The sequence below is a fragment of the Saccopteryx leptura genome, chromosome 6 (genome assembly GCF_036850995.1).
Source record: "Saccopteryx leptura isolate mSacLep1 chromosome 6, mSacLep1_pri_phased_curated, whole genome shotgun sequence".
Lineage (NCBI taxonomy): Eukaryota > Metazoa > Chordata > Mammalia > Chiroptera > Emballonuridae > Saccopteryx > Saccopteryx leptura.
In genome coordinates, this window is record NC_089508.1 from 60,073,988 (window position 1) to 60,095,368 (window position 21,381).

The 21,381-nt window shown below is 43.1% G+C and overlaps 1 protein-coding gene across 1 annotated transcript in view; it reads left to right on the forward strand.

The window, feature by feature from the left end:
- Positions 1-21,381, forward strand: part of MYO1E (myosin IE) — a 243,090-nt gene that overhangs the window by 123,058 nt on the left and 98,651 nt on the right. The window contains exons 5-6 of the mRNA XM_066341498.1: positions 11,032-11,119; positions 15,499-15,588. Coding sequence (XP_066197595.1) covers positions 11,032-11,119; positions 15,499-15,588 — 178 coding nt within the window. The remainder of the gene's footprint in view (positions 1-11,031; positions 11,120-15,498; positions 15,589-21,381) is intronic.

Consider the following 21,381-nt stretch of genomic DNA (forward strand, 5'->3'; position numbering starts at 1 on the left):
TCAGTTACTCAAAGGCCCAGACCGGGTTTCCATTTCTGTTTCTGTATCACAGGCATATAGCATTTGTGCAGGAGAGCAGGATAGGAAGATTGTTTGGGTGATGGGCACCTATCATTTGAGAATGATAAGCTGAGTGATCTGCAGATCAATCTGAAGGTCTTGCAGATCTCTGAGCAGGGACATGATACCATAAAAGGTTAGTTAACAAAGATAATTTTTTTTTTTTTGTATTTTTCTGAAGCTGGAAACGGGGAGAGACAGTCAGACAGACTCCCGCATGCGCCCGACCGGGATCCACCCGGCACGCCCACCAGGGGAGACGCTCTGCCCACCAGGGGGCAATGCTCTGCCCCTCCGGGGCATCGCTCTGCCGCGACCAGAGCCACTCTAGTGCCTGGGGCAGCGGCCAAGGAGCCATCCCCAGCACCGGGGCCATCTTTGCTCCAATGGAGCCTTGGCTGCGGGAGGGGAAGAGAGAGACAGAGAGGAAGGAGGGGTTGGGGGGTGGAGAAGCAAATGGGCGCTTCTCCTATGTGCCCTGGCCGGGAATTGAACCCGGGTCCCCTGCACGCCAGGCCGATGCTCTACCGCTGAGCCAACCAGCCAGGGTCAACAAAGATAACTTTATTGGTAGAAAAAAGATGGGATCTTGAGAGAATACAGATATCTAGTGAGGTCATGGAGAGCCTGACCTGAGTTGGAAAAGCAAAGTGGAAACTGATGTGTGACACTGAATAAGCCTATGAAGGAATAAAGGAACAGGAAGTGAATATGGACTCCAGGCAGTGTCAATAGAAAAATGAAACACCTATAGCTGCATTACTATCTTGACAATGGTGAGCACCTGAAGACACAGGTAGACATACCAGTGAGCTCAGTAAATGAGCAATCCTTATCTGCTTAGCTCATCACTTTTTTTTTTCTCCTAAACCTAGAATTTGGATTTGTGTTTAGAATCACATATATTGTTGGAGTTATTCAGTGAAATCTATGCACATCTATTTAATAAAATAATCCGGTGTGGTAAAGGGGAAGGAGTAACAGCAAGTTTTTCTCAAATTCTCTACCATCTCTGTCATCAGACAAGATCTTAGCAGTGTGGCCAGAGGCCTTTCTGAAGCCCTGGCCAGCTGACCTCTGGAGACCTAGAGGCCTTGAAGAACATTTATGTGGCAGTATTACTGCTACCTTCAAAAGTGAATTTCTGTCACTTTTGTCCTGCCTCAGCTCCTACTGTCCTAGCCTGCTTAAAAAAAAAGAAAAGAAAAGTGATGTCGATATGAAAGCATCACACTTAGTGCAGTGTAATTTTTTTGCTTGAAATATTTTGCAGCAGATTTTTCTACAGAGTAGGCCATTCTGTCTTTAATGTGTCCAACACCAGTTTGCAGAGTCTTGTAGATTGTATCTACAAGAGTACGTGCTGAGTAAATATTTTTTAAAACAAAAATAAAGATGTGAAAGATATTTTGAAGGCACATCAAAAGAATTTGGTGACTCATTGACTCAAATCTTTGGTAGCGGAAAAGGGGAGAGTTGTCACTATTGAATTGAAAGTTTCTGACCTATCCGCTTCAAAAGACATTTTGGATTTGGTATCCCTAAGATTTATAATAGTGAAGATTAAAACTTAGAAAATTTAAAAAATCAGAGCAACTCTAATATTTGGCTTGTGTCTCATCTCTACCCAGGCCCCAATAAGTGTCTCATGGATTCTCAGGTTGTCTTCCTGCTTTGATGTATTTCAGGAACCTTTTATTATTAGTATTGGAACTCTTTTCTGTTTCTGTTGGTCCACCCAGTTTCTTGTTTATCCCAGCAGCACTGATTGGCCTTTGAGGCTCCCTGTCCTCTGGCCTGGCTTTAGGAGGTCCTGTCAGTTCACAGCCCTGACTGTGGAGTCTGCATGAGTACTGCTCTCTTGCTGTAGGTTTGGAGAGCAGGGGCTCAATCTGCCTTTGCCCCCAAGCTCACTGCAAGTATCACCTGAAATCCTTTGTCACTGAAATTCCTTTATCATCACTCAGGGTGTTACCCAGGAGGGCTGACTCGTTAGCTAATTAACATATTATCTATAATCACAATAATTAACCCTTTTTGGGTAGTTGCTTTGTGTCTCAGCATCTTTTACTTATATGTCGATTACAACCTGGCAAACTAGGTGTTACTACCCTGCTTTTTGCAAGGTAAGAAACTGAGCCTTAGAGAGATGAAACATGTTAAACATCTTGCCTTTGAAATGTGGCAAAGCCATGCTCCAGGCCAGGGCTGCCTGGCCCACTATTACACTCTTTCCACTTCTCTGCTGCTTTGAGTCAGCAGGTGTCGGGTTATGTGGTTGATAATCCATTACCACCCGTAGTCACGTTGTGTAGTGGAAAGATCTCTGGGGTTGAGTCACAGGGTGGATTCTTTATTCTGTTCTAATGTGTGTGACCTCTGTAAGCCTCGGCCACTTCATCATGGATCAGTATCTTAAAGGAATATAAGGAAAGCTGAATAAAGAAATACACCTAAACATTTTTAAAAAACTTTTCAGGAGAGGCCCTGGCCGGTTGGCTCAGCGGTAGAGCGTCGGCCTGGCGTGAGGGGGACCCAGGTTCGATTCCCGGCCAGGGCACAAGGGAGAGGCGCCCATTTGCTTCTCCGCCCCCCTCCTCCTTCCTCTCTGTCTCTCTCTTCCCCTCCCGCAGCTGAGGCTCCGTTGGAGCGGGATGGCCCAGGCGCTGGGGATGGCTCCTTGGCCTCTGCCCCAGGCACTGGAGTGGCTCTGGTTGCGGCAGAGCATCGCCCCTAGTGGGCGTGCCGGGTGGATCCCGGTCGGGCGCATGCGGGAGTCTGTCTGACTGTCTCTCCCCGTTTCCAGCTTCAGAGAAATACATAGGAAAAAAGATAAACAAACAAACAAACAAACAAACTTTTCAGGAGAGATGTAAAATACCTGCTAGTAACACTAAAAGGAATTTCAGAGCTAATAAGTAGCTTAGCTAGGGCTCAAATTTGGCCTCGGTACTGAACAGTGGGTTCCTCCTGTTGCGTTTCATTAGGCCAAGGTGAACATTGCCATGGGGCTGTTTTCTTGGCAGTCCACAGATACAATTTTGTCTGCTTGGTAATGCTAATTGGGAAGAAATAACAGCTCTTTGTTTTGTTCAAGCTTTCCTCATTATGTTTATCATTTACTCAGTGGCTTTAGTATACTCTCATTTTGTATTTTATGCATTTCGCCATTGCATGTCTTTGAGGATTTATTTTTCAGTGTTATTACAAGGTCTTGACAGGTCACCCCTTTCTTTTTGGGCAACAAGAGATGCTTCACTTCCTACTTCTCTCATTCCCAGGTCCCAGGGCTGCCAGGAAGGGAGTGTGTAAACTGAGTCTTTGGAAGAGTCTGTCCAGAACCTTCATTGATGTGATTCTCACTCATGATCACATCTTGTCTTGTGACCCCAGTGCTGCAGGCAGGCTATGATTTGTTAGTTCCAGCTGTGCGTGAGATAATAAGTGTTTGTTTTTGGCAGAAACCTTACTTAAAGGGGTGTGCATCAGTAAAGGTTCAGGAGTGTTTACAAGTTTGATGATACTACAAACTGTGCTATTCATGGAGTTTCTTTGGGAGATATTGCTGATTTTAACTGACTATCTAACCCATGTGTGGATTTTAAACACATTACCCTCATCTGCAGCTGTGTAGCTACTGAGTCAGACTGTCTCAAGTGCTTTCCCAGTAATGCCACTCACTAGCTGTGTGATCGCTGGGCAGGTTGCTTAGCATTTCTCATCAAAGAATGGGGATAAGAATTGCACCTGCCTCCCAGGGCTGTTCTTTAGGTCACTGATTGATATGTGTAAAGCCCCCACCACAGTTCCTGACATGCTTTAAACACTCGATGGACACAAGTTACAGTTATTACATCCAGAATATTTCAATTTGCTCCTTTTTTTTTTGAAGTATAATTGACATTTAAGTTTCAGGTGTACAAAAGGACTTGATAAATGTGTATATTATGAAGTGATCATCACACTAAGTCTAGTTAACATCCATCACCATACGTAGTTACAAAATCATTTTGCCGTGATTAGAACTTTTAAGATCTACTCTCTTAACAGCTTCCTAATATGCAATGTAGTATTAACTGTAGTCACATGCTGTGTATTACATCCCGTGACTTATTTATTTTATAACTGGATATTTGTACTTTTTGACCTCCTTTACCCATTTCACCCTCCTCGTACCCCCTCACCTGTGACAAACACCAATCTGTGGTGGTCAGTCACCAATCTCCTTTGAAATTAATGTTGTTTCTCATCTTCTGGATGACTTTTTAGTCACTAATATGCTCACCATCTATAACTTCAGAAATAGAAAAGGTCATTTTGTTAAATTTATCCTTGTATTTTTATATCCTTGGGTTATACCTTTGGAAATAAGAGTCAAAGTCAATCTTAAAAGGTCCCTATATCAAAACAGAAAGATCCGAAAGAATAGGTCCCAGTGGACATTTTCAGAACTTCACTGTCTCATTGATCTGCTGCCGTTTTGACACAGGTGACCCCAAGTCCCTGCGTTTCATGATGCCACCTCTTCCTCCTGCTCTTCTTTTCCAGCATGCTCTGGAGCTGCTTCTTCAGGATGCTCCTGAAATGTCAGTGGTCCCCTTCTCATTGAACATGCTTTGAGCTGCCAGAAACTGGAAATCTAATTCAAACTGGCTTAGACATTAAGGAAATTTGTTATCTCACCTAAGAAAACCTGCAGAGATTGTGCAGACCCCGCGGCTGGTTGACTCGTGGTCCAGTGATGCCACAAAGACCAAGGTTCTTCTTCATTTCTCTGCTTCGCAGTCCACACCTCCTAAGATTGGTTCCCCAGGACGGTTTCAGGTGGCTGCCAGTGGCAATCAGAAAGTCATGTTTTCGGCCTGACCTGTGGTGGCGCAGTGGGATAAAGCGTCGACCTGGAAATGCTGAGGTCGCCGGTTCGAAACCCTGGCTTGCCTGGTCAAGGCACATATGGGAGTTGATGCTTCCAGCTCCTCCCCCCTTCTTTCTCTCTGTCTCTCCTCTCTCTCTCCCTCTCCTCTCTAAAAATGAGTAAATTAAAATATATATATATTTTTTTTAAAAAAAGAAAGTCATGTTTTCCTACTTCCTGGAGGAGAGAGGAACCTCTCCCATTCATTTTTCCCTTCTGTCCAATTGGGCAACTTTGTTTATATGGGCTCTAGACAGTTGCTGGGAGGATCAGATGCAGATAGTCTTTGCTGGGAGTAGGACCAGCTTCCCTGTGTCTCGTATGCAGGGACAGATACCAGAACCAAATCAGGATGTTATCAGAAAAGGGGGGGTGGGGAATGTGCCTGAGTGGGGGCAGACAGTGGCTGCACAGTCCCCAAGGTCCCAGCTCAGCCCGTTCTCGGTCATACTTTTCCTTGGTAATCTCACTCACTCTCACCATCACAATCCTCTTTACCAAGTTGATCACTCACATCACTCCATCTTTATCTTTATCCTTTTCCCAGGGCTCCAGAATCACATTTTCAACTGTCTGCTGATCATCTCTTATCGGCCACTGATCAAGACAATTAAAAGAAATATATATTTGTGTGTGTGTGTGTATGTGTGTGTGTGTATAGATAGATAGATATTTCACAGGAACAAAAGTGAACATAGATTACATGTACTTCTTCCTACCTAATTCTCAGATTTGCAAATTTTCCCATAAGCTTTTTTCTAAACCACTTATTTTGAAGTAATTTTTTTTTTTTAGAGAGAGAGACAGATGCGGGGTAGGGATAGGCAGGGACAGACAGGAAGGGAGAGAGATGAGAAGCATCAATTCATCGTTGTGGCACCTTAGTTGTTCATTGATTGCTTTCTCATATGTGCCTTGACCAGGGGTGGCGGGACTCCAGTTGGGCCAGTGACCCCTTGCTCAAGCCAGTGAACTTTGGGCTCAAACTAGCGACCATTAATTAGGTCATGTCTGTGATCCCACGCTCAAGGTGACGACCCCGGGCTCAAGCAGCTGAGCCTGCGCTCAAGCCAGATGAGCCTGTGCTCAAGCTGGCCACCTCAGGTTTCAAACCTGGGTCCTCAGCATCCCAGTCCGACGCTGTGTCCATGCGCCACCTCCTAATCAGGCCTTAAGTAGTTTTAAGTGTACAGGGAAATTGCCAGGATAGTTCAAAGAACTCCTATATCTCCTTCACCTTGATTCCCCAGCTGGTGACATCACATTTTCACTCTTCCTCTCCCTCTTTCTCTCCTTTCTTCCTACACATACACATACATTCACACATACACACACACACACTCTCTCTCTCTCTCTCTCTCTCTCCCCACCTGACTAACTTATCTGTCTCATTGAGACTTAACTAGTACCACTTCCTTTAGGAACTTTTTCCTGACGCCCACTCCAGTCAGGGATCGATCCCCCCGAGGAATCGCTACAGCAGTGCCCCATTGCCGCGGGTTTTTGTTTTGTTTTGTTTTGTTTTTGTATTTTTCTGAAGCTGGAAACGGGGAGAGACAGTCAGACAGACTCCCGCATGCGCCTGACCGGGATCCACCCGGCACGCCCACCAGGGGCGACGCTCTGCCCACCAGGGGCCGATGCTCTGCCCCTCCGGGGCATCGCTCTGCCGCGACCAGAGCCACTCTAGCGCCTGGGGCAGAGGCCAAGGAGCCATCCCCAGCGCCCGGGCCATCTTTGCTCCAATGGAGCCTTGGCTGCGGGAGGGGAAGAGAGAGAGGAAGGAGGGGGGGTGGAGAAGCAAATGGGCGCTTCTCCTATGTGCCCTGGCCGGGAATCGAACCCTGGTCCCCCGCACACCAGGCCGACACTCTACCGCTGAGCCAACCGGCCAGGGCCTGCTGCGGTTTTATTATGACATATAATAAAACCTTTCCCAGGAGGCGGTGAGCACCTCCAGGGCAGGAGCCACAGCTCCCGCCTCCAGCCTGGAGCGTGGCACATGGCAGCAATTAGATGATGCGTGTTGGGTAAACAAATACACGTACAATTTTTGCTATAAATTTTTATCCTTTCTAACGTGCAAACAGTTGGAAAAGCAACATTTGAATTACATGAACTTACTTTACGAGAACAACAGGTACTGTGGTTAAGCACCATTAGACATTTTTTGAGACAAGGAAGGGGAGGGTGGGAATAGACTGCTGATCTTCCAGCAGTAAAAATGGTTAACTCTCCTTATTCTATGAGATATCTGAAAAGTATAACTGACATTTTTACATTTGCTAGCAGTTGAACTGAATTGAACACACCATTGGGTGAGGAATAACCTTCAGACTAAGACAAACAATTACGGTCCTTGAATTCAATTATTAATATATCATTGTAATTAGCCTCCCTACCCCCACCCCAGAACATTCTTTCCATTTCTTCTATATTTTAGCATATATTTTCATTTCTATAGCTAATGCACACAGAAACTACATTGTTTCCTATTTGAATTCATATTTCCTATGAAGTATGTCTTGACTTACTTCCTTTTAAATTTGTGTGGCTGATTCCCAGCCAGCTATACAAGAGCATGGGACTTTGTTTAAAACTCTTATTTCTAGGCCCTGTCCTTAGAGTTTGGGATTCAGCAGGTCAGAAGAGGATCCCAAACATGGACATTTGTTAAGTACTTTAAGGATTCTGACAGGCTGCTGGATTTAGGAGCCTGTTTCTAAAATACACTGCTAGAGGGGAATGCAACATAACCAAAAGTCAAAATTACCTGGAGATGTTTTCTCTGAACACATGTACCCTGATTTATCAATGTCACCCCATTAAAATTAATTTAAAAAAATTACACTGCTAGAGTAGTTTTTTGTTCACTTTAGAAGTGAAGGCAATTAAATTAAAAAAGGTTGCCTATAACCATAAGCCAAGGAAACTGCTCTATCTGCTGTGAAATTTAAAGCCAATAATTTTGGGTTTGCTGTGTAATTTGTCTGATACCCTCACATTCTTTTCACTTGAGTGTCAGTCCAGGGGAAGAAGCAGTCTATTCCCATCCCGAAAGGCCAGTATAATCCTGTTTGTATATACTGTAAGCTTCAAGTAACTATCTAACTTCCCATTATTGTACCATATTCTGGGCAAATTACCTGCCTCTGATCAATAAGACTTCTTTTTAAGTGCTGTAAATTGAAACCAAGAAATGAAAATTCTGATCAATGTTCAGCCAGAACTAATTATTTTAAATCTTCTGAAAAACATTGCAGTTACTGAGAACATAGATTTCCTATTATTGGACCTGGTATATTTATTTTAATATATGCAATGAGTTATTTTCCGGGATTTTTTTTCTTCCAACAAAAGAGCTGAAATATTTCACACTTGATCACATTATTAACCAAAGACACTGGGGGAAACACTGTTTTTATTTCATAGTTCTTAAAGAACTTGATATTTTCCTTTCTCTCTTTCACATACACACAGTCAGTTTGCTGTGAGAAATTCTAAAATGAAAATCTGTTTATTCATCATGATATAGGAAGTTGAGTAATAATCTAAAGAAATCAATTCTTGTTGATCTTCACTGTGATATGTGATACCACTTTTTTCTGGAAATGCTGTTTTTAAAAATTGACGGGTAATTGCCTTTCTCAAAAATGTAAGCATTAAGAGAAATCACAAATAAAGAAGCAAAGAGTCATCTAAATATCAGCCCCTTGAAGCAAGTATTTTTTTCCTTGTTCCATTTCCATGTTTGTCCACACATTATTTTTACAGAGTTTTGTAAAAATTGCACTATAGACATATTGTCTTCTACTTAGGTTGCTACTTTAGTTACATTGTCTTTATGGTACCACATAGTTTTCTAATTGTTTTAAATGTCTGTGTAATATTATATTGGGTAGTAGTACCATTGTACTCTTGGACTTTCCAATATTCTTAAATGTTCACATTATTTACAAAGTTAAAAGATGAAACTTCCTTGTTGACCAATTCTGTGGTTCACATGAGAAAGAGTGTATGTTTTGATCCAGGACCTAACATATAAATCATCTGATTACATGGACCATTTAAACAGATAATTTTCTCATAGAGCTGAAAGACTTACTGTGCGTATGATATTTGTGCCTGTGAGTAAGAGTGTTCTTTTGTAAATGAGATGAGAGCTCATCCCAGCTTACTGGTTTTTTACTTGCCACCATATATTTTCCTTCTGAAATTTCAGTCTGATTTCCCTAGTCATGTGACCTAGAAGCCAGAAGCTAAGTACAAGAATGGATTCAGAACTCTGAGATCCTCAAAGAATATGGTTTTCTTATTCTTCCCCATCATCTCGCTAATTAGTTTAAGAAAGTTAAACAAAGTTCTTTCTGAGTTTTGCTACTATGGCTACTTTATTTATTTGTTTTGTTTTGAAATATTAAATTTTTTTCAAAATCACATTTCAGTTTCCATTGAGGGTAGGGGTCACCTGGTTAGACTGTACTCTAAGCAAATGTTTCCTCTTTTCTTAAGTAGCTAAACAATTGATAACAGTGCATTAGTTGGGTGTTTATAAAAAAAAACCCATGTATTCTGCACCCTAAAATTCCTGAACACCAGTTGCAAAAAAATATATTGTCTGAATTTTTCGTACTAAATGCCACTACTTTACATGATATGGATTCCTTTAGATATTTCTTTTCTTTTCTTTTTTTATTTTTATTTTTTATTTTTCTGAAGTTGGAAACGGGGAGGCAGTCAGACTCCCGCATGCGCCCAACCGGGATCCACCCGGCATGCCCACCAGGGGGCAATGCTCTGCCCATCTGGGGAATCGCTCTGTTGCATCCAGAGCCATTCTAGCGCCTGAGGCAGAGGCCACAGAGCCATCCTCAGCGCCCAGGCAAACTTTGCTCCAATGGAGCCTTGGCTGTGGAAGGGGAAGAGAGAGACAGAGAGGAAGGAGAGAGGGAGGGGAGGAGAAGCAGATGGGCGCCTCTCCTGTGTGCCCTGGCTGGGAATCGAACCCGGGACTCCCGCACGCCAGGCCGACGCCTTTAGATATTTCTATTGTGGTAACACAAAGACTACCAAGAGAGAGATGAGATATCTGACTGACTTAAACATGTTCTCAATTGAGTATTTGGAATTGATGGCAGCATGAATTCAAGGGAATTTTGAAGTTAGAATGGGGATTTTGATGAGCAGACTATAAATAATACTGCATTTTCCCCATGCAGTAAAGCCACAAAACGCAAGGTAGTCTTTGTTATTCAGGATACAGTTAATTTTGCCTCATCATTTAATTTTAGAACTTCAATTTTAAAGTTGTTTGCATCAGTTCAAGGCACACGGGTTGAAACTGAGAATGCCTCCTTTTTCTTTTATTTTTTAATTCTAGAAGTAATATATGCATTACTAAATATTTGGAGAACAATGAACTAAAAGAAATCTCCCATGATATCTTTTCCTTTACCCAAACTTCTACTAATATTATGTTCTAGTTTTTTTTTCCTTAGGTACTTTTTTCTTTCCATTTTTGTAACATATTTTATATGTAACTTGAATCAGATTTATTTCACTTAACATTGCTTCATGATTTTTTCCTATGTTTACACTCTTTGTATCAGTCGTAATTTTTGTAAAACATTCCATTCCTACAGGGGTTGTCAAACTTTTTATAAAAACCGCCCACTTTTGCAGTGCTGGTCAACCTGGTCCCTACCGCCCACTAGTGGGCGGTCCAGCTTTCATGGTGGGCCAATCGCAGCGCTGTTTGGTTGCGCGGTAGGGACCAGGTTGACCAGCACTGCAAAAGTGGGCGGTTTTTATAAAAAGTTTGAAGACCCCATGTCCACGATGATGATTATTAGAACCCTGGTCCACACAGCATTACTCATAGACATCATGGAAGTGATCCGATTCTGCCCTGATCAACCTTTCTCAATCAGTGTTGTGCACTTTCTACTGAATTTCTTTCTACCTGTCTTCTTTTCTGTTTGGTGGGGGTGGTCTGAAGGGAGAGAGCTGGTTGTCATCCACTTCATGGGAGAATGTTTTTGTCTTTCTTTCCTCAGTGGTGAAAGCGGTGCTGGAAAGACAGTGGCAGCCAAATACATCATGAGCTACATCTCCCGAGTGTCTGGAGGAGGCCCCAAAGTCCAGGTGAGATGTGATGTGGCCCATTTTGAGACCCTGTCCTACGTGAAATGTAAGAGGCTCCATTCTTCTTCCACGGAAAAAATATTGGTTCTCAAGAAACTTGAAATCTACAAAGAAATAGCATGTTACAAAATGGAGATGCCACGGTAGAATGAGCTCCTACCAACCAGTAAAAAGATAAAAAATACCAAAGGAAAATAAACACAAAGAGCATAAAAGACAACTTAGAGAAGGAAATATAAGTGACTCGTAAAATGGAAATTTGTTTACCCTCATGATAATAAGAATAGTGTAGGTTAAAATTTTACCAAAACACTATTCTCCTAACTGTCAGAATGGCAGAAATCGTGTAGTGTTTTAAACATTCTGTTGGTAAAAAGAGGGATGTAGCTGCTCATACATTCCCGGTAGGAGCTTGAATTAGTATACTCTTCTGGAAGGCATTTCAGCAAACTCTGTTAAACATGTGTGCACCCTTCGACGTGTTTAATTCTGCTTAAGAGAATATATCCTGTAGAGGTGCTGAAATATATGCAAAATGGTACTTGTATGAAGTTTTTTGATGTGGCATTCTTTTGTGATGTAAAAGACTAGAAACAACTTCAATGTTCATCAGTCAGTGACTGGTGAAATAATTTATGGTTCAGAAAAGAAGTCAGTGACTGGTGAAATAATTTATGGTTCAGAAAAGAAGTTAATATTAGCCATAGAAATGAAGCTCCATGTTCTGAGAGTCAGTGATCTCCGAGCTATATCATGAATTGCAGAAAGCAAGGTTTCGGACATTTTGTATAATGTTCTGCCCTTTGGGGGGTGGGGGTGGGGAGCGAACATATATCAATACGTTTTGGATAAGTATAACATTTCTCTCGAAGGATATATAAGAAACTGATGATGATTCCTTCAGGGAGGAAATTGAGGAGCCTGAGGGAAGGGCATACTCTCCCTATATACCCTTTGAACCTTTTTATGATTGAGCTATGTGAATAAATTTCCAATTCAAGAAATTTACAAAAATTTTAAAATGGTGAGGGAGAGAGAAAAAAGAGAAAAAGGAAGAAAGAAAAGGTTAAAGAGTAAACACTAGAAAAGGGAAAGGCCCAGAGACTGCAGGAGAAAGGATAAGGAAGGAAATAAAAGATAGGCAGAGAAGCCCCACATTCAAGGGGACAGTGTGGAGAATGGGGTGGGCACAGCCGTATCTTACTCTGCAGTTATGCCCTGCTTAACTGTCAGGATATGTGCTGGGAACTGCGTCACTAGGCCTACTGCTCCTAGGCTACATGCCTGCACATCATGGCTCTGTACAAATCAACAGGAGATTAAATCAAGCACAAGAGAAAATGATGCAATCAAGAGATGTAATAAACGCGAGGTATGAGGCTTCTCTGCTGGTATACCACAGTATTCTTCTCAGCAAACTTTCATGGAAGTAGAAAGCGTACATTTTTAAAATAACAAAAAATATAGTACAGTAAATGCACAAACCAGTAACATAGTTGTTTATTTTCACTGTCAAGTATTATGTACTGTGCGTAACTGTATGTGCTGAACGAAAGGAAGATTTAGAGCAGCACTGTCTCGTAGAAAGTTGATGCATGTCATGTACATAATTTAAAATTTTTAAGTAACCACATTACAAAAAAGTAAAAAGAGGCCTATCAAATTATTATTATTATTATTATTATTTTTTTTTTTTTTTTGTATCTTTCTGAAGCTGGAAACGGGGAGAGACAGTCAGACAGACTCCCGCATGCGCCCGACCGGGATCCACCCGGCACGCCCACCAGGGGGCGATGCTCTGTCCCTCCGGGGCGTCGCTCTGTCGCCACCAGAGCCACTCTAGCGCCTGGGGCAGAGGCCAAGGAGCCATCCCCAGCGCCGGGGCCATCTTTGCTCCAATGGAGCCTCGGCTGCGGGAGGGGAAGAGAGAGACAGAGAGGAAGAAGAGGGGGAGGGGTGGAGAAGCAGATGGGCGCTTCTCCTGTGTGCCCTGGCCGGGAATCGAACCCAGGACTTCTGCACGCCAGGCCGACGCTCTACCACTGAGCCAACCAGCCAGGGCCTCAAATTAATTTTTTAAATCTATTTTATGGCCTGACCGGGCAGTGGTGCAGTGGATGGAGCGACGGACTGGGATGCGGAAGGACCCAGTTTCGAGACCCCGAGGTCTCCAGCTTGAGCGAGGGCTCATCTGGTTTGAGCAAAAGCTCACCAGCTTGGACCCAAGGTCGCTGGCTCGAGCAAGGGGTTACTCAGACTGCGGAAGGCCCACGGTCAAGGAACGTATGAGAAGGCAATCAATGAACAATTAAGGTGTTGCAACGCGCAACGAAAAACTAATGATTGATGCCTCTCATCTCTCTGTTCCTGTCTGTCTGTCCCTGTCTATCCCTCTCTCTCACTCTCTCTCTCTGTCTCTGTAAAAAAATAAAAATAAAAAAATCTATTTTATGTAACCCGCCATATCCCAAAACATTATCATTTCAGCATACAATCAATATTAAAAATTGATGAGATATTTCGCATTCTGTTCAGTGCTAAATCTTTTAAATCCAGTGTGTATTCTACACTTACAGCCCATTCATTTGAGCCTAGCCATGTTGCAGATCAAATCCACATGTGGCTCATGGCTTCCATATTAGACAGTGAGTGCAGCTCAAGAACCTAGATCAGTGTGGTGCAGTCCACTTGCTTTATTCCAGTCACGTAATCACACCCTCTCCCTAGCAGATGGATATGGAGACAGGAATTCAGGTTGCTGTTTTGTGAGTGGGCTGATCCTCTACTGTAATTTGCTTTCTCTTTTCCCCAATACATTTACCACAGAATGCTATTGGACATCTTGATAGTGTATGGATAGATGGATAAATGGATGGGGCTACATGCATAAAGATTCTCGGTTAACAAGACAGTAATTAAAGAAGGCAAGAGACAGGGAAAAGCCTTTCTTTTGCTCTATCCCCATGAGAAGCTGAGTGTTGATAAATGATATAGGCTTGTCTGACCTGCAAACAACAGATAACTGATTAGTGAAGATCCACATATCAAAATTGATTTTACCAAAAAAAAAGCAAAGGTTGTATAAATCCATGAGCCTTTAAACGAGAGTTCGTGGCTTGGATGGAAGTAATGTTTCTAAGCTTTGAAACTAACCTCATAAAGAGACCACCCAGAATTTTCCTTTGATGCCATTGCTAATGACATGTCTCTGGACAATGTAAATCCAGTTCTTCCTCTTCTGAATGTTCAGGAGGGTACCAAAGGGAACACTTTGGCTGTTGCATAGTCAATTAGTAGTTAATGCCTTAATCTAGTCCTCTATTCTCCAGACCATGACTTCGTGGCCAGACTGCAGACGTTTAATGTTGACTTTTCTCTTCCTGTTTTCCTATGAGGACAATGATACAGAGCTCTTGGCTTGAAATTAGTCAGTAGCTACAGAACACAAACCCCAAGACTTGTTATTTCTGGAACGTGTTTTTAACCATAAAAATGTGAATAATTAGAAGTACAAGGAATGACTCACTTGTTGAAAGACTTCTCCAGCGTCAACTCCTATCTATTGAGCTATCTTGCCTGTGGCGTGTTTTGCACACTTTTTAGTCTGGCACAGAATTGGGATGTTTGAAACCCAAATTCTGCCCCTCCAGTAGGCTGGATAATTGTTCTGTACAAGCCAGCATTAGCCCTACCTGCTCTCAATTTGATTCCATCCTGGCAGAACCAGCTGCACCAGGAAGATGGTTAGACATGCAGACTCTCGGGTCCTGCCTTGGACCTACTGAATCCTCTATCTGCATTTTAACAAAGTCCCGAGGTGGTTCTCACATATTACAGTTTTGGAAGCACAGAACTCTGAGAATACAACCTTGTTTGAGGAGAACAAACTGTTTAATTTCTCTGCAGGTACCTGTCACTGGCAGTGAGGCGGGTGGAGGTGGTGCTGCAGCAGGCAGTAGAGCAGGGATAGTTGGTTGGGTAGAGAGGGCAGTGGTAGTAGAGATTCTGATCAGAACAGCAAGGAGATGCCCCCTCGTGCTTCACTTCCCTTTCTGCCATGAGTGCCCGCACACCTGGCCGTGCAGGGTGAGCATAGCTGGTCTAGAAGCCCAACCCGGTAAGGTTTGTAGATCTCGATTTAGTGGCGGCAGCTAGCTCCAGGAATCTTGCTTGAATGAAGTCAAGGGAGTTGGAACACACACACACACACACACACACACACACACACACACACACACACACACACGTTGAGAGGACATATGGATTTAAGGCCTCTCACCTGACCGCATTTAGAAACCAGGTCTTTAGGGAAAGTTTGGCTTTCTACGATGTGGTGTGTGTTTGCACTGTCCTAACCACTGGTCTGTTTGCTGTAACAGCATGTCAAGGACATCATCCTGCAGTCCAACCCGCTGCTGGAGGCCTTTGGGAACGCCAAAACTGTCCGCAACAACAACTCCAGCCGATTCGTAAGTCTTCCCTGTTTCAGGAAGTATCACCTGGTTGAGGATGGGGATATACCTATTCAGTCCAGCTCCCTGAGGAAACGGGGGCTTTCCACATATCATCAGGAGGCTGCCTTTCTCATCTTTTCCTCATTTGCTCTTGCGGTGTGCCGCCACGCTTCAATTTGCTCTTTAACTGAAGTTAGTTTTGAACCCCAGGATAGAAATCAAATAATTTTTTAAAACAGTTCTCAAACTTGAGTTGCCTTCCTGAGGAAAATAAAACGAGGTAAGAATGTCAACTTTGGTGCTAGAGTAGATGCTCTGTGCCCTGGAGAAAAGGCCTTCTTTCCCAAAGAGGTGAGTAGATTCCCTCCCAAAGCTTCCTCTTGGCTTCTGCTTCCCAGACGGGGTCTGTGGGAAATGAAGGGAACAGATACTGATCCGGCACCGTGAGGAGAGCCTTCCTCCTCTCTGTCTGCAGAGGGAGCCGCCGCCGCCCCCACCCCTTATAGCCTGATGTGTTTGTTTTATGTACAGTCGTGTAACATAATAGTACTCAAAGATGATTGGTCTGAACTGACAGATTGCCTCCTGACTGGCCCACTTACCCAAGATAATAAAAATGTCAGCCAAGTGCATTATCACCATTGCCCATGAAAATGTTTTTCTGTCTGAGTGTCTTCTGAGGATTGGAAGTCTGGCAAGAATGAAAATAAATACATTCCCCATGACAAAAAGCCACATTTACCCCCCAAAAAAGGAGTATTTGCCCAGGAGCTTTGCTTTATGTAGATTTTGCATTTTATCTTATAGATTATGTCTGGCAGTAAAGCATTCGAGGAGCCATCTGTGAGGCTGCTTCTGGACCATTTTTAAATAAATAAGTGGGAATTTTGGAGAAAAACGATTCTTTTTCACCCTTCTACTTTGTAAAGAAGTTTCTATTTTCTTTCTTTTTTTTTTTTTCTTTTTATAAATAAATTTTTATTTTAATGGGGTGACATCAAGAAGCTTCTATTTTCTAAGAGAATTCTTATCCTGCAGTAATCAAGTTTCCTGGTGATTTATATCTGGCAGAATTAACCTCATTTTCCTTGCTGTTCAATATTTATCAAACTATTTAATCATTTGTTAATCTATTTATTTATTTATTTTTGTTTAATGCATGGGTTGTGTTATCTTGAAGAAATTTCTAGGTAGTACAATAAGGAAAAAGGTGTGAATGAATTTTCCACATGATGTTTTTTTTGTTTTGTTTTTCAATCTCCATCTGCCTTGTAAAAATGGCCTTGACCAAATTTAGCTCTTTGGCTATGCATCCCCCTTCTTTTGCCTTCCCTAGAAAGCAGAAGATAATTAAATCAGTATTTCTCTTGAATTTTCCAACACAAATTATTCTTTATCCTTAGACAAGGATGATACATTGGTAAATTTTTGTAAAACGAAACAAAAATGCCCAGCTATTAGTATTTTCCTGATTACAAAATAGTGTTACACAACCCTGATGAAAAGATGAGAAAGATATGGACAGGCAGTTGACACACACTGAGTAACATCTAATGGACATCAAAAGATGTTTCTATGAATATAAGAAAAATGTAAATTAAAATGATATATCATTTTCTGTCTCTGAGGGGAGCAAACATTAAGGAGATTGATAATACCAGAGAAAAGATGCTGTTGGTTGAAAATGGACACATTTTCCCAGGATAGCAATCTTTATCAAAATTGAAAATGCTCATTGTATTTTTTTGTTTTCTTTTTCCAAGTGAGAGGAGGGGAGATAGAGACAGACTCCTGCATGAGCCTTGACCAAGATCTACCTGGCAACCCCGTCTAGGGCTGATCCTCTGCCCATCTGGGGCCGTGCTCTCAACCAAAATATTTTAGCACCTGAAGCAGAGGCTCCACCAAGTCATCCTCAGCATCTGGGGCCAATTTGCTCAAACCAATTGAGCCATGGCTTTGGGAAGGGAAGAGAGACAGAGAGAGAGAGAGAAGGGGGAGATGGAGAGGTGGAGAAGCATATGGTTGCTTTTCCTATGTGCCCTCACTGGAAATCGAACCTGGGACATCCTTATACCAGGCTGATGCTCTACCACTGGGCCAACTGACCAGGGCCTGCTCATTGTCTTTGACCCAACAATATTTTTAGGTTATAATATCTAATTTCTCTGTTGATAATGACTTATTTAAAAAGATATCCATAATAAATTGTTAATTTTTTTAAAGGTTATAAGTACAATATTTGTTTTATGATCCAATTTTTATTTTAAAATGCATATTATAAAAACATAATTAAGGATAGGAGATCCAAGATGGTGGTGGATTAGGAGGAAGTTACACTCATGTCCTCCTAGCACTGTAACAAAATTGCAACTAAATTATAGAACAGTCAACCTGGATGGCTATCTGAAGATTAGTTGAATATAGTCGTATTGCTAAGGATATGCAGAAGAAAACATATTGAGACTAGTAAGAATGGCAGACCACACACAGCAGTTAAGAATCAAGAGGGATATCTCAAGGGCAAAAAGTCCTTCCTAAGAAGTGAGGAATTTTAACCCCACACTGTGGTCCCCAGCCTGGAGTACCAGTGCTGCGAAGAGGAGTCCACATAACAACTGGCTATGAAAATCAGTGGTGATTCCAGCTGCCTACATGAGATGGGAGACTGTTCTAAACCCTGGTGCCCTTTTATTTTATTTATTTATTTTTTAAAAATATTTTTCTGAAGTTGGAAATGGGGAGGCAGTCAGACAAACTCCCGCATGCGCCTGACCGGGATCCACCCGGCACGCCCACCAGGGGGTGATGCTCTGCCCATCTGGGGCATCACTCTGTTGTGACCAGAGCCATTCTAGCACCTGAGGCAGAGGCCATGGAGCCATCCTCAGCGCCCAGGCCAACTTTGCTCCAGTGGAGCCTCGGCTGCGGGAGGGGAAGGAGAGGGGGAGGGTTGGAGAAGTAGATGGATGCCTCTCTTGTGTGCCCTGGCTGGGAATCGAACCCAGGACTCCTGCACGCCAGGCTGACGCTCTACCACTGAGCCAAACAGCCAGGGCCCCTGGTGCCCTTTTAAAAGGCCAGTTCAGAAAATCTCATTCATTCGAGGGTCATACAGAGAGAGATTAGGTTGTGTGGCTTCAGAAACAGGGCTGGAGGACAGCCAGCAATGTCCTTGTGCTGAATACCTCTCTCCTACTGACCACAACACCATCTTTTCTGGGTTGAGCACTCCTCTCCGTATGGCATTAGACTGGGGAGGCGTACTGGCCCCACTCTGCCATCTCTCTAAGGCAGTGGTTCTCAACCTTTCTAATGCTGTGACCCCGCAATATAGTTCCTCATGTTGCGGTGACCCCAAACCAAAAAATAATTTTGGTGGCTACTTCATAACTGTAATTTTGCTACAGTTATGATTCGGAATGTAAATACCTGATATGCATTATGTATTTTCCAATGGCTTTAGGCGACCCCCGCCGGGGTTGCGACCCACAGGTTGAGAACTGCTGCTCTAAGGTCCTGCACTGCCAGCTCGCACCTGGTGGAGCGATTTGTTGGCAGTGGCCAGTTGGGGCTCCCATTGCAGTCTTTCTTAAAAAACTCTTGAGGAATTTCAGGCAAGCTCAGAGAGGTGCCAGAAATGCACAGGGAGAGACTGAGCTCTGTGGCTTTAGGGAAAGGGGCATTTTTCCACAGGTGCCTAGCAGACGCCACTGTTCCTGTGCACAGCCCTTCCTTCACAAGGCCAGATCTTAATCTCTGTGAGTCTGATGAACTCTACTGGCTCCACCCTAATGACTCACTGAGACCCCACCTTACCACAAAGCTCCACAGCCCCAGCTGGGTGGTAGCTGGCCTTGGTGTATACTGATGCTTTTGATGAGTGACCTCAGACCCAGCACTGGTGCTGAATTTGCATCTGTATTAACCTAGTAAACACCACTCGCCCCTCTCAGTGAGGTGACTCATTGAGAACTTAACTCACACAATTTATGTATTTCCTAAGGCTATTTGAGAGGCTGAACCTAACTAATGGGCAACAGGCAGAGGCAACAGATCTTGGGGTGCCTTGGGCCTTTTGCTGACATGCCCCAAACCTGGTATTAGTGACAATTGGCTTCAGTATGCAGCTTGGCCCCTCCTACATGCACCCAGACCCAGCATAGACAGTTAACAACCATGAATTGCCTTGTAGCTCCTAACAGGTAGCTCAGAGCTGGTTCCAGTCAGCATATAACATTGACCTGAACAGGACTCTCTCCCAAGAGGCCAGAACCAACACACTGATGGCAGGCTTCAGACCACAACCTAAGTAGCTTTACAAACTGCACACCCAAAGGAGGGTTTTGGCAGGCACCAGACTCTGCTGAGGCAAATTCTGCTTATAAGGGTCAAACCCTGAACAGCACCTCATACACATTGGTCAGAGTCAATCCTCACAGTCAGCCAACCTGAGGGCCAACAGCAATCAACACTCAATTACAACAGGAGAGCTCGCATAACCCACACAAGGGACACTCCTGGAGCACCCAGCTCAGGCGATCAGGGAGACTGCACTACTGAGACTCACAAGACACCTACTACATAAGACCACCCTACAAAGACTGGAAGCCATTGCAAATCTACCTAACACACAGAAACAAATGCAGAGAATCAGTCATAATAGGGAGGCAAAGAAATATAGCCCCAATTGAAAAAACAGGAGAAATTCGCAGAAAACAAATGAAATGAAATGGAGGCAAGCAATGTACCAGATACACAATTTAAAACAGTGGTTATAAGAAAACTCAACGGACCCTGACTGGTTAGCTCAGTTGGTTAAAAGCATCATCAGGAAATGAGAAGGGTTTGATCCCTAGTCAGGACACACACGGGAAGCAACCAAAGAATGCACGACTGAGTGGAACAACAAATGAATGCTTCCCCTTCCCTTCGCTCGCCCTTTCTCTCTCTATTTTTCTTTTTAAAAATATCAAGAAAAATTAAGTCCTGGCCAGATAGCTCAGTGTTTGGAGCATCTTTCTGGAGCACAAAGGTTGCCAGCTTGATTCTTCAGTCAGGGCATATACAAGAGCAGCTTGATGTTCCTGTCCCTCTCTCTCCTCTCCTCTGCCTTGCTCTAAAAAAAGGTGGGGAGGAGCACTCAAGGAACTACAGGGAAGAGTGGGTGAACTCAGTGAGAATGTAAAAAAGAGATAGAAAGCATAAGAAAGGACATAGAAATCATTAAAAAAAGAACCAATAAGAAACAATAAACACAATAATTGGAATGAAGAATACATTAGAAGAAATTGACAGCAGATGAGATAAAGCAGAGATTGGAATCAGAGATTTGGAAGACCATGCATCAGAAGCACTCAATCAGCCTGACTGGGCAGTGGAGCAGTGGATAGAGCATCGGACTGGGATGCAGAGGACCCAGGTTTGAGACCCCGAGGTCACCAGCTTGAGCATGGGCTCATCTGGTTTGAGCAAGGCTCCCCAGCTTGAGCCCAAGGTCTCTGGCTCAAGCAAGGAGTCACTTGGTCTGCTGTAGCCTCCCCCCCTCTGTCAAGGCACATATGAGAAAGCAATGATTGAGCAACTAAGGTTCCACAATGAAAAATTGATACTTCTCATCTCTCTCCCTTCCTGTCTGTCCCTCTCTCTGACTCTCTCTGTCTCTGTCACAAAATAAATAAATAAATAAATAAAATTTAAAAAAAGAAAGAAAACAATCAGAGCAGCAAAAAGAAAAAAAAATTTTTTTTAGTTGAGGATAGTCTAAGGGACCTCTGGTACAACAAGAAGCATAAGCATAACAATATC